The 24,156-nt window shown below is 44.9% G+C and overlaps 1 protein-coding gene across 1 annotated transcript in view; it reads left to right on the forward strand.

Annotated features, from left to right (window-relative positions):
- The first annotated feature begins 337 nt into the window (after window positions 1–337).
- Window positions 338–24,156, forward strand: part of srbd1 (S1 RNA binding domain 1) — a 341,334-nt gene continuing 317,515 nt past the window's right edge. The window contains exons 1-5 of the mRNA XM_038813261.1: window positions 338–485; window positions 7,055–7,090; window positions 10,227–10,297; window positions 18,675–18,906; window positions 20,571–20,888. Coding sequence (XP_038669189.1) covers window positions 7,088–7,090; window positions 10,227–10,297; window positions 18,675–18,906; window positions 20,571–20,888 — 624 coding nt within the window. The 5' untranslated portion in view covers window positions 338–485; window positions 7,055–7,087. The remainder of the gene's footprint in view (window positions 486–7,054; window positions 7,091–10,226; window positions 10,298–18,674; window positions 18,907–20,570; window positions 20,889–24,156) is intronic.

The raw sequence follows: 24,156 nt of genomic DNA on the forward strand, positions 1-24,156 counted from the left end.
AGACAGAGTTAACATTTCCAGTCCGATAGAACTCTTCAATATGCCTAGGCCAAGCCCACAATAGGAGCAATGCCCAGAGCCAGTGCGCATGTGCATTGGAATCAATGGAATAGCCCACACGATAGAGAAAGGGGGATGTTCATCTTTTACACTTAACTTTAGGGAGGCTCAAGATGAACCTCCGTTCAAGATTCTTGAAAATCGTTGATTAAATCAGTTTGCAGATTTCGGTACGTGCTCGTATGCGTCATCGCCCCTTCGGGAAACGAACAACTTTCACAATCAATTTCGACGAACACCCCCAGGAGTTCGAATAGTGATGGGGCATTCCAGACGGCGGAAGCAACGTCACGTCAAGCGACGGCGTGGCGCGAGCGGGTTCTCAGGTAGTGCGAGACCGGGAGAAGGGCAAGCGGTAGAGCGGCACCTCCGGCAGAGCGGCGGCGAGGAGCAGGCGCTCGGGCCTTGTAGGAAAAAAATCCCTGGTAAATTTAACATGCACTGGCCATCAGTGGCTGACAGTATCTGATGTGGAGGCATATAGTTTGGAGATGTGGTACCATATTCCGTACCTCACCGTCCCCTAAAGTATAAGCCAACAGCTTCTTGTACTTCTCATGTTACTCACCAGCTCATTATATTTTGTACTGTTACCTCTGGTGTCCCCTCAGGAATTGATCTTGGTTGTCATCTACATGCTGCCCCATGGCGATATAATCTGAAAAACACAGCATCACTTCCCTCATGTCGGCTGACAATCCCCAGCCAGCTGGACCTCCTCACCACCTACCCTGCCAGTCCCTCCTCTGCCTCTGAATTGATGTGCTACTTGTTTGACATCCAGTCCCAGACCAGCAGACATTTCCTCTGCTTAAATATTAAGAGGCTCAAAGCCATCGTCTCCAGTGCCTGTTGCAAACTGTTGAAGGAGCTGCTGGCTCATGTCTGAATTTGAACCAGAATGATCACAACTTTTGTGTGCCAGATTTGACCTTGAGATGGGCTTCTGCTGACATAATCAGTGCCATTGGCGCTGTGAAGTGACAGTACTAACCACTGTGCTACCGGGTTGCCCAAAATGACACGTGACTTAATATTGCCAGATGAAGGTCAACAGTTCATTGTCTTCTTTGGCGATGTGCAAAGAACTCCATGCTATGATGTCAGTGCAGTACTGAGGGAGTGCTGAATGTCACAAGCGTTGTCTGTGAAGTGTGAACCTGATGCCTCATCTGGCCTCTCTGCTGGAAGTAGAAAATCCCATATTACTATTTAGAAAGAGAGTCAAGGCAGTTATCAATGGTGCCCTGGCCACCGTTTTTTCACTTGACTAACAACACTAATGAAAGAGATTATCCAATTGCTATGAGCAAATTGACTGTCCTGTTTACTACAATAGTGATTACACATTTAATTTCTTAATCGGCTGTAAATTACTTTCAGATATCCTTTGATTGTATTGGATTTGTTTATTGTCATGTGTACTGAGGTACAGTGAAAAGTATTGTTCTACAGTTCAGACAGATCATCCAATACATGAAAAGAAAATACATAGGGCAAACATAAAATACACAATGTAAATACATAGTTACAGGCATTGGGTGAAGCATACAGGAGTGTAGTACTACTTCGTAGAGAAGATGTGTGAAGAGATCAAATCAGTCCATAAGAGGGTTATCGGAGTCTGATAACAGCGGGGATGAAGCTGTTTTGAATCTGTCCGTGTGTGTTCTCAGACTTTTGTATATCCTGCCCGATGGAAGAAGTTGGAAGAGTAAATAAGCCGGATAGGAGCGGTCTTTGTTTATGCTGCCTGCTTTCCCAAGACATCAGGAGGTGTAGACAGAGTCAGTGGATGGGAGGCGGGTTTGTGTGATGGACTGGGCGGTGTTCATGACTCTTTGTAGTTTCTTACCGTCTTCGGCCGAACAGTTGCCATACCAGGCTGTGATGCAGCAAGATAGGTTGCTTTTTATGGTACATCTGTAAGAGTTGGTAAGAGTCAATGTGGACATGCCGAATTTCCTTAGTTTCCTGAGAAAGTATAGGCGCTGTCGTGTTTTATTGGTCGTAGCGTCGACTTGGGTGGACCGGGACAGATTTTTGGTGCTGTGCATACCTAAGAATTTGAAGCTGTCAACCATCTCCACCTCGGCACCACTGATGCAGACAAGGCTGTGTGTATGATACTTTGCTTCCTGAAGTCAATGACCAGCTCTTTAGTTTTGCTGACATTGAGGGAGAGACTATTGTCGGTACACCACTCCACTAGGTTCTTTGTCTCCCTCCTGCATTCTGACTCATCATTGTTCCAGATCCGACCTACTGTGGTCGTGTTGTCAGCAAACCTGTAGATGGCGTTGGAGCCAAATTTTGCCACACGAGGCAGCATGGTCGCGCAGTGGTTAGCACATTCACGCAGTGGTTAGAACTGCCGACTCATGACGTCGAGGTCCCAGGTTCGATCCTGACTCTGGGTCACTGTCCGTCTGGAGTTTGCACATTCTCCCCGTGTTTGCATTGGTTTCGCCCCACAACCCAAAGATGTGCAGGCTAGGTAGATTGGCCATGCTAAATTGCCCCTTAATTGGAAAAAATGAGTTGGGTACTCTAAATTTAAAAAATAATTTATTTTTTTTGGCCACACAGCTGTGTGTGTGCAAGGGGTATAGTAGGGGGTTAAGTACGCAGCCTTACTGGTGCCGGTATTGAGGACTATTGTGGAGGAGGTGTTGTTTATCCTTACTGATTGTGATCTATGGGTCAGAAAGTCGAGGATCCAGTTGCAGACTGAGGAGCCAAGTCCTAGGTTTTGGAGCCTTGTATGAGCTTGGCTGAGATTATGTTGTTGAAGGTGGAGCTGTAGTCAATAAATGGGAGTCCTGAGGTTGTGAAAGGTACTATTTAAATGCAAATCTATTTATGATGCCTTACATGGGAGACCCTGCAGTCTGCATATGTACATTGATCTTTGATCGCAAGGCTAACTGTAGTCAACCATTTCCTTGGTATCATTGGATGGAATATGTAATCACAAAATTGTTATGATTCAGAAGGAGACCATTTGGCCCATCATGTCTTCACTGGCTCTCCAAACGAGCATCGTGACTTAGTGCCATTCCCCTGCCTTTTGCCTGTACCTCTGCATATTGTTTCTGTTCAAGTAATCATTTAATGCCCTCTTGAATGCCTCTATTGAATCTGTCTGCACAACATTTCCAAGCAGTGTGTTCCAGACCTGAAACACTCGTTGTGTGAAAAAAAAGTTTCTTCGTCACATTGTTTCCTTCGCAAATCAAGAACAAAGGAAATTACAGCACAGGAACAGGCCCTTTGGCCTCCAAACCTGCAGCGACCATGCTGCTGTCTGAACTAAAACATGCTACCCTTCCGGGGACCATATTCTCTATTCCCATCCTATTCATGTATTTGTCAAGACGCCCCTTAAAAGCCATTATCGTATCTGCTTCCACTACCTTCTCCGGCAGCGAGATCCAGGCTCCCACCACCTTTTGTCCAAAAACTGCCTTGTACATCTCCTTTTAAACCTTAGCCCTCGCACCTTAAACCTATGCCCCCTAGTAATTGACTCTTGCACCCTGGGAAAATGCTTCTGACTATCTGTCCATGCCCCATATCTTGTACACTTCTATTAGGTCGCCCCTCAATCTCCAAAACCAAGTTTCTCCAACCTCTCCTCATAGCTAATGCCCTCCATACTCGGCAACACCCTGATAAATATTTTTTGTACTCTGTCCAAAGCCTCCACACCTCCTGGTAGTGGGGCAACCAGAATTTTATTTTTTTTAATATAAATTTAGATTACCCAATTATGTTTTCCAATTAAGGGGCAATTTAGTGTGGCCAATCCACCGATTACACATTTTTGGGTTGTGGGGATGAAACCCCGCAAACATGGGGAGAATGTGAGAATGTGCAAACTCCACACAGACAGTGACCGAGAGCCGACATCGAACCTGGGACCTCAGCGCCATGAGGCAGCTCTGCTAACCACTAGGCCACCGTGCTGCCCCAGGGCGACCAGAATTGAACGCTATATTTCAAGTGCGGCCTAACTAAGGTTCTATAAAGCTGTAACATGACTTGCCAATTTTTAAACTCAAGACCACGGCCGATGAAGGCAAGCATGCCGTATGCCTTCTTGACTACCTTCCAACCGATCTACATCCTGCTGCATCCTCTGACAGTCCTCATCGCTACCTGCAGTTCCACCAACCTTTGTGTCATCTGCAAGCTTACTGATCAAACCAGTTACATTTTCCTCCATGTAATTTATATATATTACAAACAGCAAGGGTCCCAGCACTGATCCCTGAGGAATGGCACAAGTCACAGCCCTCAGAAAAGCACCTTTCCACTGGCACCCGATATCTTCTCTGACCGAACCAGTTCTGTATCCATCTTGCCAGCTCACTTCTGATCCAGTTTGACTTCACCTTCTGTACAGTCTGCCACGAGGGACCTTGTCAAAAGCCTTTGAACTCCATGTAGACAACATCCACTGTCCTACCCTTCTCAATCAACTTTGTCACTTCCTCGAAAAACTCAATAACGTTAGTGAGACACGACCTCCCCTGTACAAAATCATGGTGACTCTCGCTAATATGTCCACTTATTTCCAAGTGGGAGTAAATCCTGTCTCGATGGATTCTCTCCAATTATTTCCCTACCACTGATGTAAGGCTTGTGAATGTGTCTCTAATTCACTTGTCTCTCAGTTCGGAAGAATGTCTCGAACACGTTCGTACTTTAGAATATTCTTTATTGCGATCGGGGCAGCCCTCTAGGTATTCCAAAGGACCACCTCTGAGAGTGCCAAAGTTTTGCTCAAAACATCCTGTCTTTATATGTTTTTTAAGGGGCTGTCCCTTACATTCACTTGAGCTTGCCCCCATTACAAAGCATAGCTTGTTTTTGCCATAGTTTCGATACATGATTTTACAGACTTTGAGGTTATCTATTGGCACATGAGTATACAGCAGTTTTAGCAAAAACAGCAGGTGTTTAGCCACAGTATCAATGGCTCCCACATTTCATATTCCGCCATCCAGCCATCTTCCTTGTTTCTTAAGGCTATTTGGCTTACAGTCATGAGTCGGCTCACGAATTCAATAACAACTCCCTTATTTGTAACTTTCCACTAATGTGTCCCATTAATTCTGGCTTGTTCTAGCTATTAACCCTTGCTTCACATTCTCAGGCTCACCTGGCCTGTAAATACCTGGATTATCCTTACTACCCTTCTTATCAAAGGAGCAACATTGACTATTCACCAATCCTCTGGGACCTCCCCTGTAGCCAATGAAGATACAAATATTTATTTCAAGGCTTCAGCAATTTCCTCCTTTGCCTCTCTCAGTATTCTGGGCTAAATCCCATCAGGCCCTGGGGACTTATCTACCTTAATGTTTTTCAAGATTCCCAATACCTCCTTTTTGATCTCAACATGACCCAAACTATCACTTTAAATCTGTGCCCTCCCGTTCTTGATCCTTTTACAAGCAGGAACAGTTTTGCCCTATCTACTCTGTCCAGTCCCCTCATGATTTTGGACATATCAAATCTCCTCTTGGTCACCTTCTCTCCAAAGAGAACAGTCCCAACCCCTCCAATCTATCTTCATAGCTGAAATTTATCATCCGTGGAACCACTCTTGTAAACCTCTTCTACTTTCTTTCCAATGCTTTCACATCTTTCCTGTAGTATGGCACCCAGAATTGCACACAGTATTCCAGCTAAAACCTAACTAGTGCTTTGCCTGGTCAGCCTGTCAGCAATTGCTGTTTTTTTTTGTCTGCATTGAAACTGAAACTTACCGTAGTTTTCTTTATTTTATTTTCACTATTGGGATTGTGCACTTGTGTCAAAAATCTATCCATCTAGGATGGAGCAGACCTGAAATAATGGTGGGATTGTTTGACTGGTGGGAGATGACTTAATCATACTACTTTCAGGGTACCTGGCATGATAGAGTGAGAGTCACAGATGACCATGCCTTTTTGTTTGTATGTTATTCCCTTGTTTGATAGCCACATGGGTGGCATAATGAGGCCTTCATAATATCCTGCTATTTCTTTTGTTGCTGCTTGTCCTTTATGGAGATGAACCAAGATTTTTCTGCTCCTCTGTCTCCAGTATCTTTGACGAGTGGGACTTGATCCTGGTCAATCTGCAAGGAGGCAAACTCCCTTGTTTCTGAAGGCGAGTTCTGCCAAGATCAAGTTGGAGTTGAGTTCCAACATATACTGAGGTTTGTTGTAGAGTGACACATTTGTTGACTTGGCAAACAATTCCTCCTTCATCCACAGCAACCAGTATTGCACTGCAAGCTCCTTGATTGGTAAATGATGCTCCAGAAATTTCATAGATTTCAAAGAATTTACTGTGCAGAAGGAGGCCCATCGAGTCAGCATCGGCTCTTGGAAAGAGCACCCTACCCAAGCCCACACCTCCATCCTATCCCCATAACCCAGTAACCCCACCCAACACTAAGGGCAATTTTGGACACTAAGGGCAATTTAGCACGGCCAATCCACCTAACCACATCTTTGGACTGTGGGAGGAAACCGGAGCACCTGGAGGAAACCCACGCAGACACGGGGAGAATGTGCAGACTCCGCACAGACAGTGACCCAAGCCGGGAATCGAACCTGGGACCCTAGAGCTGTGAAGCAATTGTGCTAACCACAATGCTACCGTGCTGAAAAGGAGCCAGTGACTTAAGCATTCAACGTTTTTCATGAAGAATGAATGGAAGCTGGTTGGGGAATGGAAGGATTTGACTGTTGCTTCTCTGGCACTTAGTAAATTACAGTCAGATGGCACACATTGGCATGTCTTCCTCCTCCATTCCTGGTTCTTGCTACTGTTTACCTAGCTTTTGGGAAGTTAAAGGCAAATGTTAGGAAGTCGGACACCCAGTATTGGCCTCCAGGCACGGTTAGTGATCCTGAAACTGATTTGTAATATCCAGTGTTAATCCCAGAAATATTTTGCATACGTTTAACAGTTTCTTTTCCCTCTTTTTTTGAAGGTGGTGAAATACATTGCTAAGCACTTGAATTCAATGGTAAGTACATTTGTTGAGGGTTTAAGTAGTGGAAATGTAAGTAGTGAAATGAAGTTAAACCTGTTGGCATGCAAGCCATTTTGCCAAACCAATAGTTGCACACAAATAAGGATACGTGAACGGAAACAGAAGGAGAAATAGTTACAGCCCTTATTTATCTTCAAAAATAATAAATCCTAAGCCCCAATACTGTTTGCTATACAGGTCAGTTGATAACATACAAAAACCACATCTCTGCCATGGCAGCAGTGAACATGCTGATAGAAAATGGAAGGATCTGCATAGAATGTCAGCAAGTGTCAATCTCTTATAATTACTAATGAGTTCATGTGCATGAACTTTATTTATTAACAGCTGATGAAATGGCTTGAGTGCTTATTGTACATTTTGTGTAGCTTCTTGATGTTGATAGTAACATTGATTGTATGTGAAGCATTGTCACTGAATCTAGCAGTGGGAAGCCCCTCTTGTTCCTCATTAGTGGCATTTTTAAAATAAAAAGTCTGTATTCTTTCATGTGGCATGAATGTCCCTGGCAAATTTGTTGTCTGCCCCTAATTGCCACGAACATAGAACAGTACAGCACAGAACAGGCCCTTCGGCCCTCGATGTTGTGCCGAGCAATGTCCAAAACCAAGATCAAGCTATCCCACTCCCTGTCATTCTGGTGTGCTCCATGTGCCTATCCATTAACCGCTTGAAAGTTCCTAATGGTGATGATGAGCAACCTTCTTGAATCGTTGAAGATCAACTGGTGTAGGTGCACCAAGAGCATTCCAAGGAAGGGAGTTCCAGATTGTTGACCCAGCGACAGTGAAGGAGTGATGATATTGTTCCAAGTCAGGATGATGTGTGGTTTGGAGGGGAACTTGCAGTTAATGGTTTCCATGTACCCGCCACCCTTGTCCTTCTAGATAGTTGAAGTCGTGAGTTTGGAAGGCGCTGTCCGAGGAGGCTTGGTGGGTTGCTGCAGTGCATCTTGTTGGTGATACACATTGCTACTAATGTGCACCGGTGGTGGTTGGGATTGCAATCAAGTGGGCTGCTTTGTCCTGGAGTTGTTTTGAGTTTCTTGAGTGTTGTTGGAGCACCACTCATTCAGGCTAATAGAGAATATTCCATCATGTTTCTGACTTGGGCCTTGTAGATGGTGGGCAGGCTTCGAGGAGTCAGGATGTGAGTAACTTGCCACAGTATTTATATGGCTGCTGCTGTTAAGTTTCTGGTCGCTTCACTTCTTAAATTTATCTCTTTTGTCCATATTTGAGCCATGGCTGTGATGAGGTCAGGAGCTGAGTGACCCAAATTGAGCATCTGCAGACAGGTTATGGCTGTAAAAGTGCCGTTGGTAGCACTGTCATTGACACTTTGAATCACTTTGGTGTTGATTGAAAGTAGACTGATGGGGCAGTAATTGGCTGAGTTGGATTGTGCTCCTTCAGTGGTCCAGACATGCATGTGGTAGTCTCCACATTATCTGGTAGGTGTCAGTTTTGTAGCCGTACTGGATCAGCTTACTGCTGAGATGCTATCAAGGCCGTTGCAGTATCCAGTGCTTTCAGCTACTTCCTGCTATCACATGGAATGAATTGAATTGGCTGAAGACTGATATCTGTGATGTTGAAGACCGTGGGACGACACCACCTACTGTTGAATATTACCAAGTACTTAAAAAAAATAAATTTGATCGTAGGTGGGTTGAGTGTTGAACTTGCTTTGACATACTAGTAGACTGTTCTTGCACTTCTGCTGTGCATGGACTTGTCTCAACCAGGTCAGACACTAAAGTTGCTGCTACAGATATTTATCTTCTGGTGCTTTGTCATTTGCTCAACTGTATAAAGGTGACTGATTGGGGAACACCAAGAATCTTGGTGCACAGAGCTATTTGTATGAAAAGATGAAGAAAGTAATGTAAATGTATTAACATTAAAATTGTCAGAATTTTATTTCTCCCTTTATTTTATCTGGTATTATTTGCCTACTGAACTTCATGTTTTGATGTCGACCCATGGGTTAGGTTGACTCTTGCGGTGTTTCACTCAGTTGACTATTCTTTAACTAAGTATGGATGATGAATAGTGTTGCGCGTTTTACTGGAGTGTATTAACACGCCTCCGTTTAAAGGCCGTGTGCTTAACACTGCTATGGCTCTGTGTATCTAATTATGCTCAGGAGTCGCCAGGTGCCGTATTTAAACACCTCGCAAGTATATCAAGGTCAGGTTCAAAGTAATAAATCTGTACACCGATTAGTAAGTCCAAACGATTGATATTTATTATGACAAATATAATAAATACACATGCATACGCTAAAGAGACTAACTTACTTCTAATACTAAACAACTAAAATACTTATCTAGCCAGGAACAGGCAAGGTCAGGGAGCAAGGCCTTCGTCCCGTTCTTGGTCTGCAACTCTCATGTATTACTGAAATATTAAATCCTCTGTTTAAAAAGTTTGACATTTTGCCTCTGCACTTAATGTTTTAATCTTGATTGTGATTATATTTGGTAACTTATAAAGTAATTAATACGGGCGTTTTAAAAATACTCTGGGCGATGTACCACACAAAAATTATATGAGGAGAAGCAATTATTGTTCAGTGGAGGTGAGGAAATTGCAGATAATGTTCCACAGTACTCTGTTCAGGAATTGTGCCTCTGAATTGGAAAATTGCAAATGTCACTCCATTATTTAAGAAGGGAAGGAGCGAGAAATCAGGTAAATACAGACTTGTCAGTTGTGGAAACATTAATAGAATCTGTTAACAGAAGCAGATTGACTGTGCATAAGGTGATGAGAAAGTCAAAACACACACACCCTAGACTCTTGAATGACTCCTCCCACCCCCCCGACTGACTACTTGTCTTGCCCCGTGGCACCCCCCACCCCCAAATCCTGCACAACGCAACCTGTCTCGTGACTACCCCACCCTCCCGAGGTAGAGAAATAAGTTGTCATTGGGAAAGAAGGGTACTACTCTCTTCCGTGACCCCCATCGTCACTTTCATTGCGCAAAACCTGCCACCTTGCAGCCACCTTAATGCCGAACGTTTCGGCAGCAGCCGCAATTCTATTAATAATTGAAGTTCTTTTTCAATATTAAAATGATGTTGATTCAAATTTATTTCCAGATGTCGGAATTAACAACGGTAAAATGCCAAAAACGACCATTTTCAGATGATGATGATTCATTTCTTAATATGTAAGTGCAGCTCTTCAAAACATTTCATTTTAACCATGTAGTTTTTTTAAAGTACTGAATGTTCTTCCTCCTACTTTTGCAACATATTTGTGATTTTGAATGCATTCAAATCTTTTGCCTTATTTTGTTTAAATTTTAATCTTCAGAAAATTGAATGGAACATATTTGCAGGATGGGTTCAGCGCTAGCTCCTTTTTTATGATGCTGTCTTTTTTGGCAGTTTGAAAACAAGAATTGTTTTGAGTGTATTTTTCTTGTAGTCTCAACTTGTTTTGCAGCTGCCTTTCATATCAGCGATCGCAAGCCATTTTCAGTGGCCACTTTCACCTTTATTTGAGTTGAAAATTGTTAAATATTTATCTTAAGCATTTTTGCGCTCAAAGGGTAGGTTTACTGTCTGTTGTATATGAAAACTACTTAAGTGGTGTATTCTCAAGATTTTTATTTTGAAGAAATTTGTAGACTGTAATGCTGATTTTTACTCGGGGCTGCAATTGGTATGTACAAGGTGAACATCACCAAAGAAACAGTCACCGGCAATTAGATAATTTGTGGGGATGAGTTTCGATATGTTCTTGTATACTGGAATGGAGAGACCTGGGCAGTCCTGTTCCTTCCGGCTCTATGGGAATGTTTATTCATTTTAAAAAATGCACTATGCCTATTTGAGCAGGTAGGGTTATAATCTCGCTCTAAAATTCAAGGAGCAGTAGTAATGCATCAAATGTTTTAAAGGTGAAATATGAAGACTGGGGAAGGACGTCAATGGAAAAGACAATTTTTCTCGTGGAGTTTGGGGAGCAAAGCGGAGGGCGGGAGGGTTTGCAGAGAAAGAGATGCCTAATGCAAAAGAGACTTTTGGTGTGAGATGTGGGAACTCTACAAGTCCTGGTGTTTTGAACAAGGCCAGTTTAGATTCCATTGTCTTGGCCACTTTCATAAGGTTTCTAGACCTTGCTACCCCAATACTGGCTTGACTGTTCTCAATGCTCAAAAAAACCCTCATCTTTCTTACACTCTCAAATTGAGTGAAACCGATTCTGTGGGATGCCAGCAGGAGGGGCTAGGACATCAATGTGAGGATAGTATTGGATAGGTTTGTTACAGAAAAGGTGGGCAATGAGGAATGGAGTGTGACAAATTGGAAAGGGGAGAGGAATTCAGCACAGGGATGAAGCGTTTGAGGCAAACTGGGAGACATCTGATCACAGACAGTAGATTATTAATTACTGAGTGAAAGATAATATATGCATGTCGAGGAGTGTCTTTGGCTTACATATATAAATTGTGAATAAAGATACTTGGCTATAGAGACTTGAGGGTGGCGGATCAGGACCAGCTGGTGGTTGAAGTCCAGGTCCTGGCTGGCAAAAGTTGGGACCATCCTCTGATTGTGAGCTTGGGAGAGGCTTGGAATGCTTAAGTTGGGGCACTGAATATTAATGGCATTACTGTGATGCCCCAGTGAAAATATTCTGTAACCCTTCAAACCACCATTCATATTTTCTCCATCTTGACAATTTAGTAAAATTGCTGCCTGCAGAAGAACTGCACTGTGATGGTGTGTTACAGACGATTGATAATTTATCCAATGCCAGAATGAAATGGAATTTGCCCAAGAATTAATGTCGATATTGATGTGAGGATAATTCTTTTGAACCCTTTACAGCACTAAAGGAAAGAAAAACCTACTTTTCTCTATTGTGTTGTATAGCCATTTTCTAAAATAAGTACGTTTTCCGGATAGGGAGAAATTATACTCCACAGAGACCCATTGTCTGATTTAGACAATATCAATCGAGGTGACAGTAAATATCTTGGTTACTCTGGGTCGTCAAGTAGAAATCTTTGCCAGGGCTTCAGTTCCAGATACAATATCACTTGATGGAAAGACTAATCTGCGGATGTCAAGTGCAGGCAAGATTAGAACCATAGAACCTTAGAAAGGTTACTGCGCAGAAAAAGGCCATTCAGCTCTTCGTATCTGCGCCGGCCAATAATAAAAACAAAGAAACTAGCCACTCATTTTAATCCAACTTTCCAGTATCTGGTCCGCAGCCTTGCAGGTTACAGCACTTCAGGTGCAGATCCAGGTACCTATTTAGTGAGTTGAATATTTCAACCTCAACCACCAATTTAAGCAGTAAATTCCAGGCACCCTCTAACCTCTTGAGTGAAAACGTTTTTCCTCATATCAACTCTAATCCTTCTACCAATCACCTCTACCCCCAGGAATTGACCCCTCAGGGGAAACAGGTCTTTCCTGTGTACCCTGTTTGGGCCCCTCATAATTTTGTGTACCCCAGTTAGGTAATCTCTCAGCCTCCGCTGTTCTCAGGAAAACAACCCTTGCTGTTCTAATCTTTCTGCATAGCTGCAATTTTCAGGCCCTGGCAATATTCTTGTAAATCTCCTCTGTACTCTCTCCAGAGCAATTACGTCCTTCCTAAAATGTGGTGATCATAACTATACACAAAACTCCAGCTGTGCCTAACCAGTGTTTTGTAAATTTCCAGCATTACATCCCTGCTTTTGTATTCAATAAAGGAAAGCATTCCATATGCTTTCTTTCCTACCTTCCCTGCCACTTTCAGGGACCTGTGAACGTTCATTCCAAGGTCTTTCACTCCCTCTCAATAACCTCCTGTTTTGCGGTGTTCCCTTACTTTGTTTGCCCTCCCAAATGCATTACCTCACACTTCTCTGGATTGAATTCCATTTGCCACTGCCCACTCAGCCAAACAATTGATATAATTCTTGAGACAACAGCTATCCTCTTCACTATCAACTACACGGCCCAAGATTGCAAAAAACTGCAGTGTGGTGAACTCAGCCTAACGCATCACACAAGCTTGCCACCCTCCCATTGATTCCATTGATACACCTCCCACTGCCTCAGGAAGGCAGACAGCATTATCAAAGACCCCTCCCACCCAGGATCTGCCTTCTTCCAGACCCGTCCATCAGTCCGAAGACCAGTACATCCAGACATAGGGACAGCTTATTCCCCGCAGCTACTAGACTCCTCGACGACTCTCCCTTGGACTGATCTGTTCCCTGTAAGAACACTATCCACAATACCCTATGCTGCTCTTGCTCATGTATTTGCTTTGTTTGGCCCCTTGTTCTGCACTGTAGCCAATCACTGTTTTGTTGATGTACCATTTGTCAATGTATTCTGTCGATTATTTTTTCAAATCTACTATGTACGTACTGTTTACATTCTCTTGGCCGCACTGTAGTTCGTTACATGTAAAAATAAGTTAAATCAAAATCAAAAACGGTCAATCTTTGCTATCTGCAAATTTCCCAATCATGCCTCCCACGTTTAAGTCGAAATCATTAATATAGATGACGAACAGCAAGGGCCCCAACACTGAGCTCTGTGGAATGCTAGTGGAGCTGCTTTCCATTCCCAAAAATATCCATCAACCACTACTCTTTGTTTCCTGTTGCTGAGCAAATTTTGGCTCCAATTCACCACTTTCCCCTATATCTCACTTTTGTCATCAGTCTGCCATGTGGACCTTGTCAAGTGCCATACTAAAATGCAGGTAGACAGCATCCATTGCACTACTTTAATTAATCCGTCTTGTTACTTCCTAAAAAAAATTTATTTAGTTAGTAAGACAATCTTCCTGAACAGAAACATACTGGCCACCTCTGATGTGCCTTTCTAAGTGACAGCTTCCTCTGTCTCTCAGAATTGATTCTAATAATTTGCCCGCCACAGACTGACCGGCCTATAATCTTCTGGCCCTACCCTCGCGCTCCTTTTAAACTGGCCTATAATCTTCCGGCCTTTCCCTCGCGCTCCTTTTAAATAATGGTACAACGTTCATAGACCTCCAGTCCTCTGGTTCCCTCACCTATAAGTAGAGAGGATTGGTAAATGATCCTCAGTGCATCCACTATTTCCTCCCTGGGACTTAACAGCCTGTGATATAATCCGTCCAGACCTGGTGATTTATCCACCTTCATGGATGTCAGTCCTGTCAGCATTTCCTCTCTCAGTATGCTTATTGTATCTAATATTTCACACCTCCTCTTCAACTAAAATGTCTGCATCATCCCTCCTTAATGAAGACCGAGACTAAATACTCATCAAGAATCCTGCCTATATCGTCAGCATCAATGCATAAGTTACCACATAAATCTTTGATAGGCCCTCCCCTTTCCTTAGTTATTCTCTTACTCTTTTTTAAAAAAAAATCTATTGATTCAAAGTTTTTCAAAAAGTTTTACAGAACACTCCAAAAAGGAAAATAATACAAAGAGAAAAGGGCAACATGCCAACCAACCAGAACAACTTAACCCTCTAAACGATAAACAGTTTAACAAATTAACACCCAACTCAAAACAAAATAGGGCAAGCGCCCCTTTCAAAAAGGAACCCCCACCCCCCCCCCCCAACCCCGCCCCGCCTGGTTGCTGCTGCTGTTGACCTCCACCTAACGTTCCGCGAGAAAGTCAAGGAACGTTTGCCACCGCCCGGAGAACCCCTGCAAGGACCCTCGCAAGGCAAACTTTATCTTCTCCAACCTAAGAAATCCCGCCATGTCATTGATCCAAGCCTCCACACCTGGGGACTTTGCATCCCTCCACAATTACAAGAGCCTTCTCCGGGCTACCAAGGAGGCAAAGGCCAGAACTCCAGCCTCTTTCGACTCCTGCACTCCCGGATCCTCTGATACCCCAAATAATGCTATCCCCCAACTTGGTTTTACCCGAGTGTCCAAGACCTTGGACATGACCTTTGCAAAGCCCTTCCAGAACTCCGCAAGGGCCGGGCACGCCAAGAACATATGGGCGTGGTTTTCTGGGCTCCCCGAACACCTCACACATCTGTCCTCCACCCCAAAAAACTTACTCATCCTCGCCCCTGTCATATGCGCCCTGTGTACCACTTTAAACTGGATCAGGCTGAGCCTGGCGCAAGATGAGGAGGAATTGACCCTGCCCAGGGCGTCAGCCCACAGGCCCTCATCCAGCTCCTTCTCCCATTTGCCCTTCAACTCCTCCACCGAGGCTTCCTCCGCCTCCTGCAGCTCCTGGTATATCTCCGAATCTTACCCTCTCCGACCCACACACCCAAAATCACCCTGTCCTGTATCCTTCGGGCAGGCAGCAATGGAAATTCTCCTACCTGCTTCCTGACAAACGCCCAAACCTGCATGTACCTGAAGGCATTTCCTGGGGTAACCCGAATTTCTCCTCCAGTGCCTTTAAGCTGCCAAAAGTCCCGTCAGTGAATAGATCCCCCAGCCTTCTAATTCCTGCCCGGTGCCAGCTTCGAACCCAACATCTATCCTGCCCGGGGCAAACCTATGGTTATTCCGTATGGGGGACCAAACTGAGGCCCCTGTCTCCCCCCTGTGCCGCCTCCATTGCCCCCAAATCTTCAGAGTCGCCATCATCACCGGGCTCGTGGTATACCGCGTCGGCGGAAGCGGCAACGGTGCCGTCACCAGTGCCCCAGGCTAGTACCTACACAAGATGCCGCCTCTAGCCTTTTCCATGCCGTCCCCTCGCCCTCCATCATCCACTTCCGAATCATCGACACGTTTGCTGCCAGTCTTTTAACCCTCAGGGTCTTATTGGCCCACACAAATCCCATGATACCCTTGCTCACTTGCTTGAAAAAGGCCTTAGGGATGAGGATGGGCAGGCACTGAAACACGAACAAAAACCTAGGGAGGACCGTCATCTTGACAGACTGCACCCTACCCGCTAGGGAGAGCGGAAGCATGTCCCACCTCTTAAAGTCCTCCTCCATCTGGTCCACCAGCCGCGCCACATTGAGCCTATGCAAGACCCCCCAACTCTTGGCCATCTGAATACCCAAATACCGAAACCTCCTCTCCACCATCTTGAGTGGCAGCTCCTCCAACCTCTTTTCCTGGCCCCGCGCATGCACCACAAAGAGCTCGCTCTTCCCAACATTAAGTTTATACCCTGAGAAGTCTCCAAACTCCCTGAGAGTCTGCATAACCTCCCCCATCCCTCTACCGGGTCCGTAATATACAAAAGCAAATCATCTGCATATAGTGAGACGCGGTGCTCCCCCCCCCCCCCTCCCTCCGAGGGCATCATAATCACATTCAGAAGCCTCCGCACATTTGCGTTCAACTGCCTGCCCGTCACAAATCCCGTCTGATACTCGTGTATCATTCCTGGGACATAATCCTCAATCCTAGTAGCCAGGACCTTCGCCAACAACTTGGCATCCACATTAAGGAGTGAAATCGGCCTATACGAGCCACACTGCAGCGGGTCTTTGTCCCGCTTAAGAATAAGCGAGATCAGAGCTCTCGACATCGTCGGGGGAAGTCTTCCTTTTCCTCTCGCCTCGTTAAAAGTTCTCAACAGCAATGGAGCCAACAGTTCCAAAAACTTCCTATAAAATTCATTCGGGAACCCATCCGGTCCCGGGGCCTTGCCCGCTTGCTTATTCCCCCCCCCACCTCTGCCCCCAAGGACATGATCCAATTGCTCTGGTTGGGCACCACCTTCTCCACTTTTTGTGTTGTTGCCCCTTGTGCCTCAAAGTACTTATCTTTTTCAAAAATGTATTTTATTCCAAACATATTCAAAAATACAAAAGCACAAATCACTCACGTTGTCAACATCCCCACAATTCAGTTTATACAATTTTTCCCACTTTTCACCCCCCCCCTCCCGTGACGAACAATTCCTCAAACATTGTCATGAACAATCCCCAGCGTGTCTCAAAGCCCTCCGATGATCCTCTCCATGTGAACTTTATCTTTCCAGCCGAAGGAAGTCATACATGCCCTCCAGTCAGGCCGCCACCCTCGGTGGCATTGCCGATCGCCAATCCAACAGTATCCTTCGCTGGGCAGGTAGAGAGGCGAAGACCACAACACCGACCCTCCGCCCTTCCATCAGCTCCAGCAAACCCCGATACCCCAAAGATCGCCACCATTGTTCTGGCCTGACCTCTACTCCCACAATCTTTGATAGTGTCCTGAATACACCTCCCAGTAACTCTCCAAATTCTCATAGCACCAGAATGTGATTTGCTGGCCCTTGGCTGCACTTCTCACACTCGCCTGCCACCACCTGGGTGAACTCACACATCCTCGTCCGGGTCATATGCACCCTGTGCACCACCTTAGACATAGAACATACAGTGCAGAAGGAGGCCATTCGGCCCATCGAGTCTGCAACGACCCACTTAAGCCCTCACTTCCACCCTATCCCCGTAACCCAATAATCCCATCTTTTTGGTCACTAAGGGCAATTTATCATGGCCAATCCATGAATTGGATCAAGCTCATCCTCACGCACTAGGAGGTCGAATTTACCCTGTGCATCGCCACACTCCACACTCTCCATCCTATCTTCTCTTCCCCCACACCCCTCTCCCCAGCTCCACCTCCCATTTATTCTTGATTCTCAACACCTGCACTCTCCCTTGCACCCCAGCCCATCATGTACATATCACTAATCCTACCCTCCCCCCTCCACATCTGGGAGCAGCAACCACTCCAGCAGGGTGTACTCCGGCAACTTGGGAAACCTTCTCCATTCTTTCTGAGCAAAGTCTCTCACTTGCATACACCTGAATTCACTTCTCTTCCACAGCTCTACCCTCTCTCCAGGCACTTCTCTACTCGGTCCATCTACCCTCGCAGAGGTGCTACTGCTCCCTCAATGGCCTTCGACCAGTCGCCATGCATCGCCTTCCTATGCTGGTGAAGGTCATCAACTGTCCCATCTGGGGATTTCCTGCTGCTGACGACCCTTCCCCCTCCGCCATTCTTGCAATTATTGCTATGCGACATGTCCCCTCCAATTCCTAAGCCAGATCTTTAACCATTTTTTTTCCAGGTCCAGTAGACATGCCAATCTTGGGGCGAACCTCTCCTTCAACACCTTCTGCACCACTTTCCTGCCGGGGCTACCCCGCTAATGGTGTAAAATGCCCAAACCGACGTCTTCAAGCCAGAGCTGCCCTGAGTGTGCAACATCTTACTCCATGACCGCCACCGGAAGTCCCTCTCTTTTCTAATTGCCTTTTCTACTCCACCGCTGTACTTTCTATACTCTTCTAGGCAAAACCCGTATTAAGCTTTTTGTGAGTGCAGTGGGCTTCCTTTTTCTGCTTTATCATATCCTGTATGCTTCTGGATAACATGGGGGCTCGAGATTTGCCAATACCGCCCTGACTGCCATAATTAAATAAATCTGACGGTAGCTTTCTAGAGTCGTAACTCAAATAGGTCACTTGCTTGAAGTGACATTAGCGGAGTACAGAGGTTGTCCATGAAACGACATGACAGCATGTGCCACTGTGTTTAGGGAAGAAAATGTGTCTTTGTTTTATATTGAGTTTTTAATTATCATTGTGCAGTACTTCTGAATCTGATTCTGAAGAAGAAGAAGAATGGGTTCCGAAAAATAAAATTGCCAAGAAGCCAAAAAAATCTGTAGCAAAGCCGGTGACTGTAAAAAAGAAAGTTAAACCTGAAGCAGAAAGTACTAGGACGAAAAAAACACCTGTAAAAAGATCTACAGTCAAGACAGCGGTCAAAAAGAACAGGAAAAAAATACCAGAAAAGACTAATGTGGATCCTAACGATATGGTAAGAAAGCTGCTGAAGATCATGTTTTAAAAGCATCGTCCAAGAATTTAGCAATGCTTAACTTCTCAACTCTCTGAAGATGCATTTTTGTTAACTGGATGTCTAAACCAAGAGTCACGGGTTTTGCCAAGTAATAGACCTGAAAAGTTAACCAGTTTTTATCATCACAGAAATTGCCTGACCTGCTGAGTATTTCCAGCATTTTCTTTTTACATTGCAGATTTCTGTTATCTGCAGTATTTTGCTATATTGTCACAGGTTTTGATCCCTGGCTGTGCCATATCAACCAATCCCCGCAAAAGGAATTCCAGCAAATGCGCTTTTGTATGTAAAGTTTAAATGGCTTGTAATGTCACCGATATTTGTTTATTCTGTTTGCTTTCCCCACTTCATCATTATTTCAGGTTTTTGAATAGGCTGCTGACCAACAGCATGGCCTGGTCACCTCAGGCTTAGTGACAGCCACTCTGAAGCAAGCTGCTAGGATTTGCACCACAGGCATGTTTGTCTTAGGTCCTTTGTGGGAAGCACTCTCTATCTTCCACAGATGACATAGCCAAGATGAGAAACCTGAGTTACATAAACTCACTTCTAACCATTCCGTGACACAACAGGTGCATCTCCGTTGTGTCCTTTATTGTTCTTGTTCATCCAAATTTTGCCTTTACCCATCCATCGGGGATTTGATTAAGAAGAAAATGGTGAAGTTAAGCATTCACATTGCCTCTCTCTTGAGGGAAATAATTGCTGCAAGATATGTGTGCACACAATCGTTTTAGACCATGAGGCCACCTTTCAATCAATTCTTTAATTAGTTCATGCTTAAATAACACACTGGATTTTATGTCCCAACATCATTTGTAAATCATAACAGTTCCAAAGAAATGCAATTTTGAAAGTTGCTCTCGATCCTCAATGAAAAGATCTGGTATGTATCTCTTGTGGGGACCATGAATTGGATTCAATTTGAATTGGTTTTTGGAGCAGGCAAGGAGCTGGATTAGGGGTTCGCCCCTGTCCACACTCTGAGCCCTGGCTTTGTAACTCAGCAAAAGTAATAAAAAAAAAGAAAAATAAGTAAGTGTGCCGAGTGTTTGTGCACATTTTAAGATAGATTTGATGAATGCCCTTTATAAACATCTGTGGAAGGTTTTTATCCAGCGAAGTGATCTAGAAATGCTGATTTGAATCACAATCTGCATGGAGTTCATTGATCTCAGCCAGCACCCTAGGTTATGAAGGGGAACATTGATGAGATTCCTTCATCTGACTGCTATCCAGCAATTCCTGATGGAATGGTGTTATGGGGCTGTTGAGTGAGGATATGATTTTAGATAGCTGTGATATTCTTAAACCCTTTCTTTCCACAACCGTTGAATAGGCTCACACATGAATAACAGGCAGGAGAGTGAAGAACTGTAGTGTGAGTAGAACTCAACAAGGCATCAGTGCTTTCAGGAGTTAGGAATTGCAAGGGATAAAAAGCATAACCGGGATAGGGAGTCAGTTGAACTGCTGCAAATCATTATTGACAACCAAGCACACAACTAAAATCTTGGAAGTAGAGGAACAAACAGATTTGAAGAGAATTTAAAAAACCCAGAATGGTTTATGATGATTTTACTCGCTGTATGCAAGTCTCATAAATGTTATTTATCTTCCAGAGACCATTGCCAGTTTTGAACAATAATGAAGATAAGTTAACTGCAGAAATTAAGCAAAATTTAGGAAATGTGAAACCAACGCCTCAGCAATCTACAATGCAAATAAAGAAAGAAATGGAGCATTGTGGGATTAAGTTGGAACAACCGTCAACGAGCAGTGAAAGGAAAGTCAAGGAGGAAGCGGACATATCTTTTACATGGGAGGAACCAGCTTTAAAGAAGCAGAAGGTTGAGAATTACCCAGGTGCGAAACCAGTAAAACTACAAAGAGGATGTGTAGAGATTGGGGACACGCAGATGAACTGGAATATAACACAGGTATGCGTGTTTCATTTAATCTTGTTGAATGGTGGAGCAGTCTGTTGCGATCAGTTAGTCTAATCCTACTCAATTTCTATACTTGATGTTCAGTTATTTTCAAGGAGCATAGAACATGTTGTAACCAGTTTGAGCTTTAAAGATTTGTTTTTGGAAATGATTGGAGTAATACTGTTTTATTTTGTGTGCTGAAATTATCTTTACCGTTCAGTGTCAGCAGTTCACAAGATAATTAAAGGTGAGGAATTTGTTATGGGCCAGGGTTTAGAGAACACCAAAGTGTATCATGGAGTTCACCTGACCCACAACTTTTAATATATTGTGGTATGGGGAGCCCATGGCCCACTCTACAGGTGTGGTACAGCAGAAATGGAAAAGTATTTTTAAAAGCAAAACAATGTTTATTCTATGAACTCAAGTTAACCTTTTTAAAACATACAGTGAACATCTTAGCAACCATTAATTCAAAAACAACCCCCAAAGAATACAACGCTAAGTAATCCTTAATACCTTCCCAAACAACATCCAGAAGACAAAAGAAACATCTTTTAACAGAAGCACATCAGGTTTACATTCACTACTGAAAATATTTATAATTCTGACTTCAGCAAATGAACCAGAGATAGTCTTTTGATGGCAGAGAGATCAACAGTACACCTGCTTTGTCTGGCTTCAGCTCTAACACTGAAAACAAAACTAAAACACACCCTACAGCAAAAAGCCTAAAACGAAAGTAAAAAGCTGACAGCCCAGCTCCACCCACACTGACGTCATTGATAAACATCCATGTCTTAAAGGTACTCTCATATGACAAAGGCCATTTGTCGCATCTACACTCAACCAACCTGAAAGACCTTAAAAGTCATTTTATTGCCTCGACTATTCAGTTTGGAAGTCCATTCCATGTATTGATTACTCTGTGAATAACGTGCTGATATGTGAGATAGGGCAGGGTTTCATCACAGTACATGTGAAAACTACTGTTTGTAAATGAACAGACACTTTGACCATTTTATTTTTTACTGCTGCCACCTCTGGACAAACCCAGCATTGACCCTCTAAGGGCGAACTTGATTTTGTCAAGACTGAGAAACCCGGCCATGTCGCTAATCCAGGTCTCTGATTTCGGGGTCTTCGAGTCCCTCCACGCTCGCAATATCCGTCTCCGGGCTACCTGGGAGGCAAAGGCCAAGACATCAGCCTCCTTTGCCCCCTGGACTCCCGGGTCTTCCGACACTCCAAAGATAGCCACCTCCGGACTCAGCACCACCCTTGTTTTTAACACTCTGGACATGGCATCCGCAAAACCCTACCAAAATCCCCTAAGCTTCGGGCATGCCCAAAACATATGGACATGATTTGCTGGCCCCCCTGTACACCTCGCACACCTGTCCTCTACCCCCAAAAACCTGCTCATCCAGGCCATCGTCATGTGTGCCTGGTGAACTACCTTAAATTGTATCAGGCTGAGCTTGGCACAGGATGAGGATGTGTTTACCCTGCTTAAGGCATCTGCCCACAGACCCGCCTCTATCTCTCTCCCTAGCTCGCCTTCCCACTTGCCCTTTAGCTCCTCTATTTGAGTTTCCTCCGACTCCTTAAGCTCTTTGCAGATGTCCGATACCTTTCCCTCTCCAACCCCCGTTCTGGAAACTACCCTGTCCTGTATCCCCCGTGGTGGTAGGAGCGGAAAGGTCAAAATCTGCCGTCGCAAACAATCCCGTATCTGCAGATACCTGAATCCATTTCCTGCTGGCAGTTCAAACTTCTCCTCTAAATCCTTCAAGCAAGGGAAGCTCCCATCTATGAATAGATCCCCCATCCTCTCAGTCCTTGCTCTCTGCCATCTCCGAAACCTCCCGTCCAGCCTTCCCAGTACAAACCGATGGTTATTGCAAATCGGGGCCCAGATCGATGCTCCCTCCATTCTCATGTTTCCTCCACTTCCCCCAGACTCTCAGAGCCTGCGCAAATGGCAGAGGTGCCGTTATCAATGCCCCCAGACTTGTGTCCTTGCATGATGCCGCCTCCACTTGCTCCCACACCGACGACGACCCCCCCCCCCCCCCCAACCCACTTCCTAATCATGGCTATATTTGCCGCCCAGTAATAGTTTGGCAGTGCCAACCCACCCTCCCCTCGACTATGCTCCAACAACACTTTCTTCACTCGCATGATTTTACCCACGAAGCCCAAAATCACCTTGTTTAACCGTTTAAAAAAGGCCTTTGGGATAAAGATGTGGAAGCACTGAAAACTGAACCGAAATCTGAGGGGGCCCGTCATTTTCAGTCTGTACCCTCCCCGCCAGTGACATCGGGAGCATGTCCCAAGATACTCTGAATGCCATCGCCAATGGCTCTATGGCCAGAACAAACAACAACGGGGAGAGGGGGCACCCTTGCCTTGTCCCTCGGTGCATCTTAAAATAGCCTGACGTTAGCCGATGCATTCGTACACAAGCCACCGGTGCCTGGTACAACAACCGAACCCAATCAATGAAGACCTGCCCAAACCCGAACCGTCCTAACACCTCCCACAAATAATTCCACTCGAGCGGTCAAAGGTCTTTTCCGTGTCCATCGCAACCACTACTTCCATCTCCTCCTCTCCCCCCACCCCCCCCTCCTGAGGGCATCATGATAACATTTAAGAGCCTTCTAACATTGGCCGTCAGCTGCCCGCCCTTAACAAACCCCTTCTGGTCCTCCTCTATCACCTCAGCGACACAGTCCTCTATCCTTGAGGCCAATATATTAGCCAACAGTTTAGCATCCACATTCGATAGGGAGAGATTGGCCTGTATGACCCACATACTCTGGGTCCTTCTCTCGCTTCAGGATCAGTGAGTTCGAAGCTTGTGACATTGTTGGGGGAAGGATACCCCGCTCCCTTGCCTCATTAAATGCTCTCACCAACAGCAGACCCAGCACATCGGAGAACTTCTTGTAGAATTCCACTGGATAGCCGTCCGGTCCTGGGGCTCACCCGACTGTATGGCCTCCAGCCCCTCTTCTATTTCTTCAATTCCAATCGGGGCTCCCAACCCCTCCACCAATCCTTCCTCCACCTTCAGAAACTCTAACTCACCCAGGAACTGCCTCAACGCCTCTACCCCCACTGGGGGTTTCGACTCATATAGCTTGCTATAAAACTCCTTAAACACCCTGTTCACCCCTGCTGGGTCCAAGACCGCGTTCCCACCTCTGTCCTTCACCCTCCCTATCTCCCTGGCCACCTCCCTTTTCCTCAGCTGGTGCACAAGCAT

Source organism: Scyliorhinus canicula, chromosome 1 (genome assembly GCF_902713615.1).
Source record: "Scyliorhinus canicula chromosome 1, sScyCan1.1, whole genome shotgun sequence".
NCBI classification, from domain to species: domain Eukaryota; kingdom Metazoa; phylum Chordata; class Chondrichthyes; order Carcharhiniformes; family Scyliorhinidae; genus Scyliorhinus; species Scyliorhinus canicula.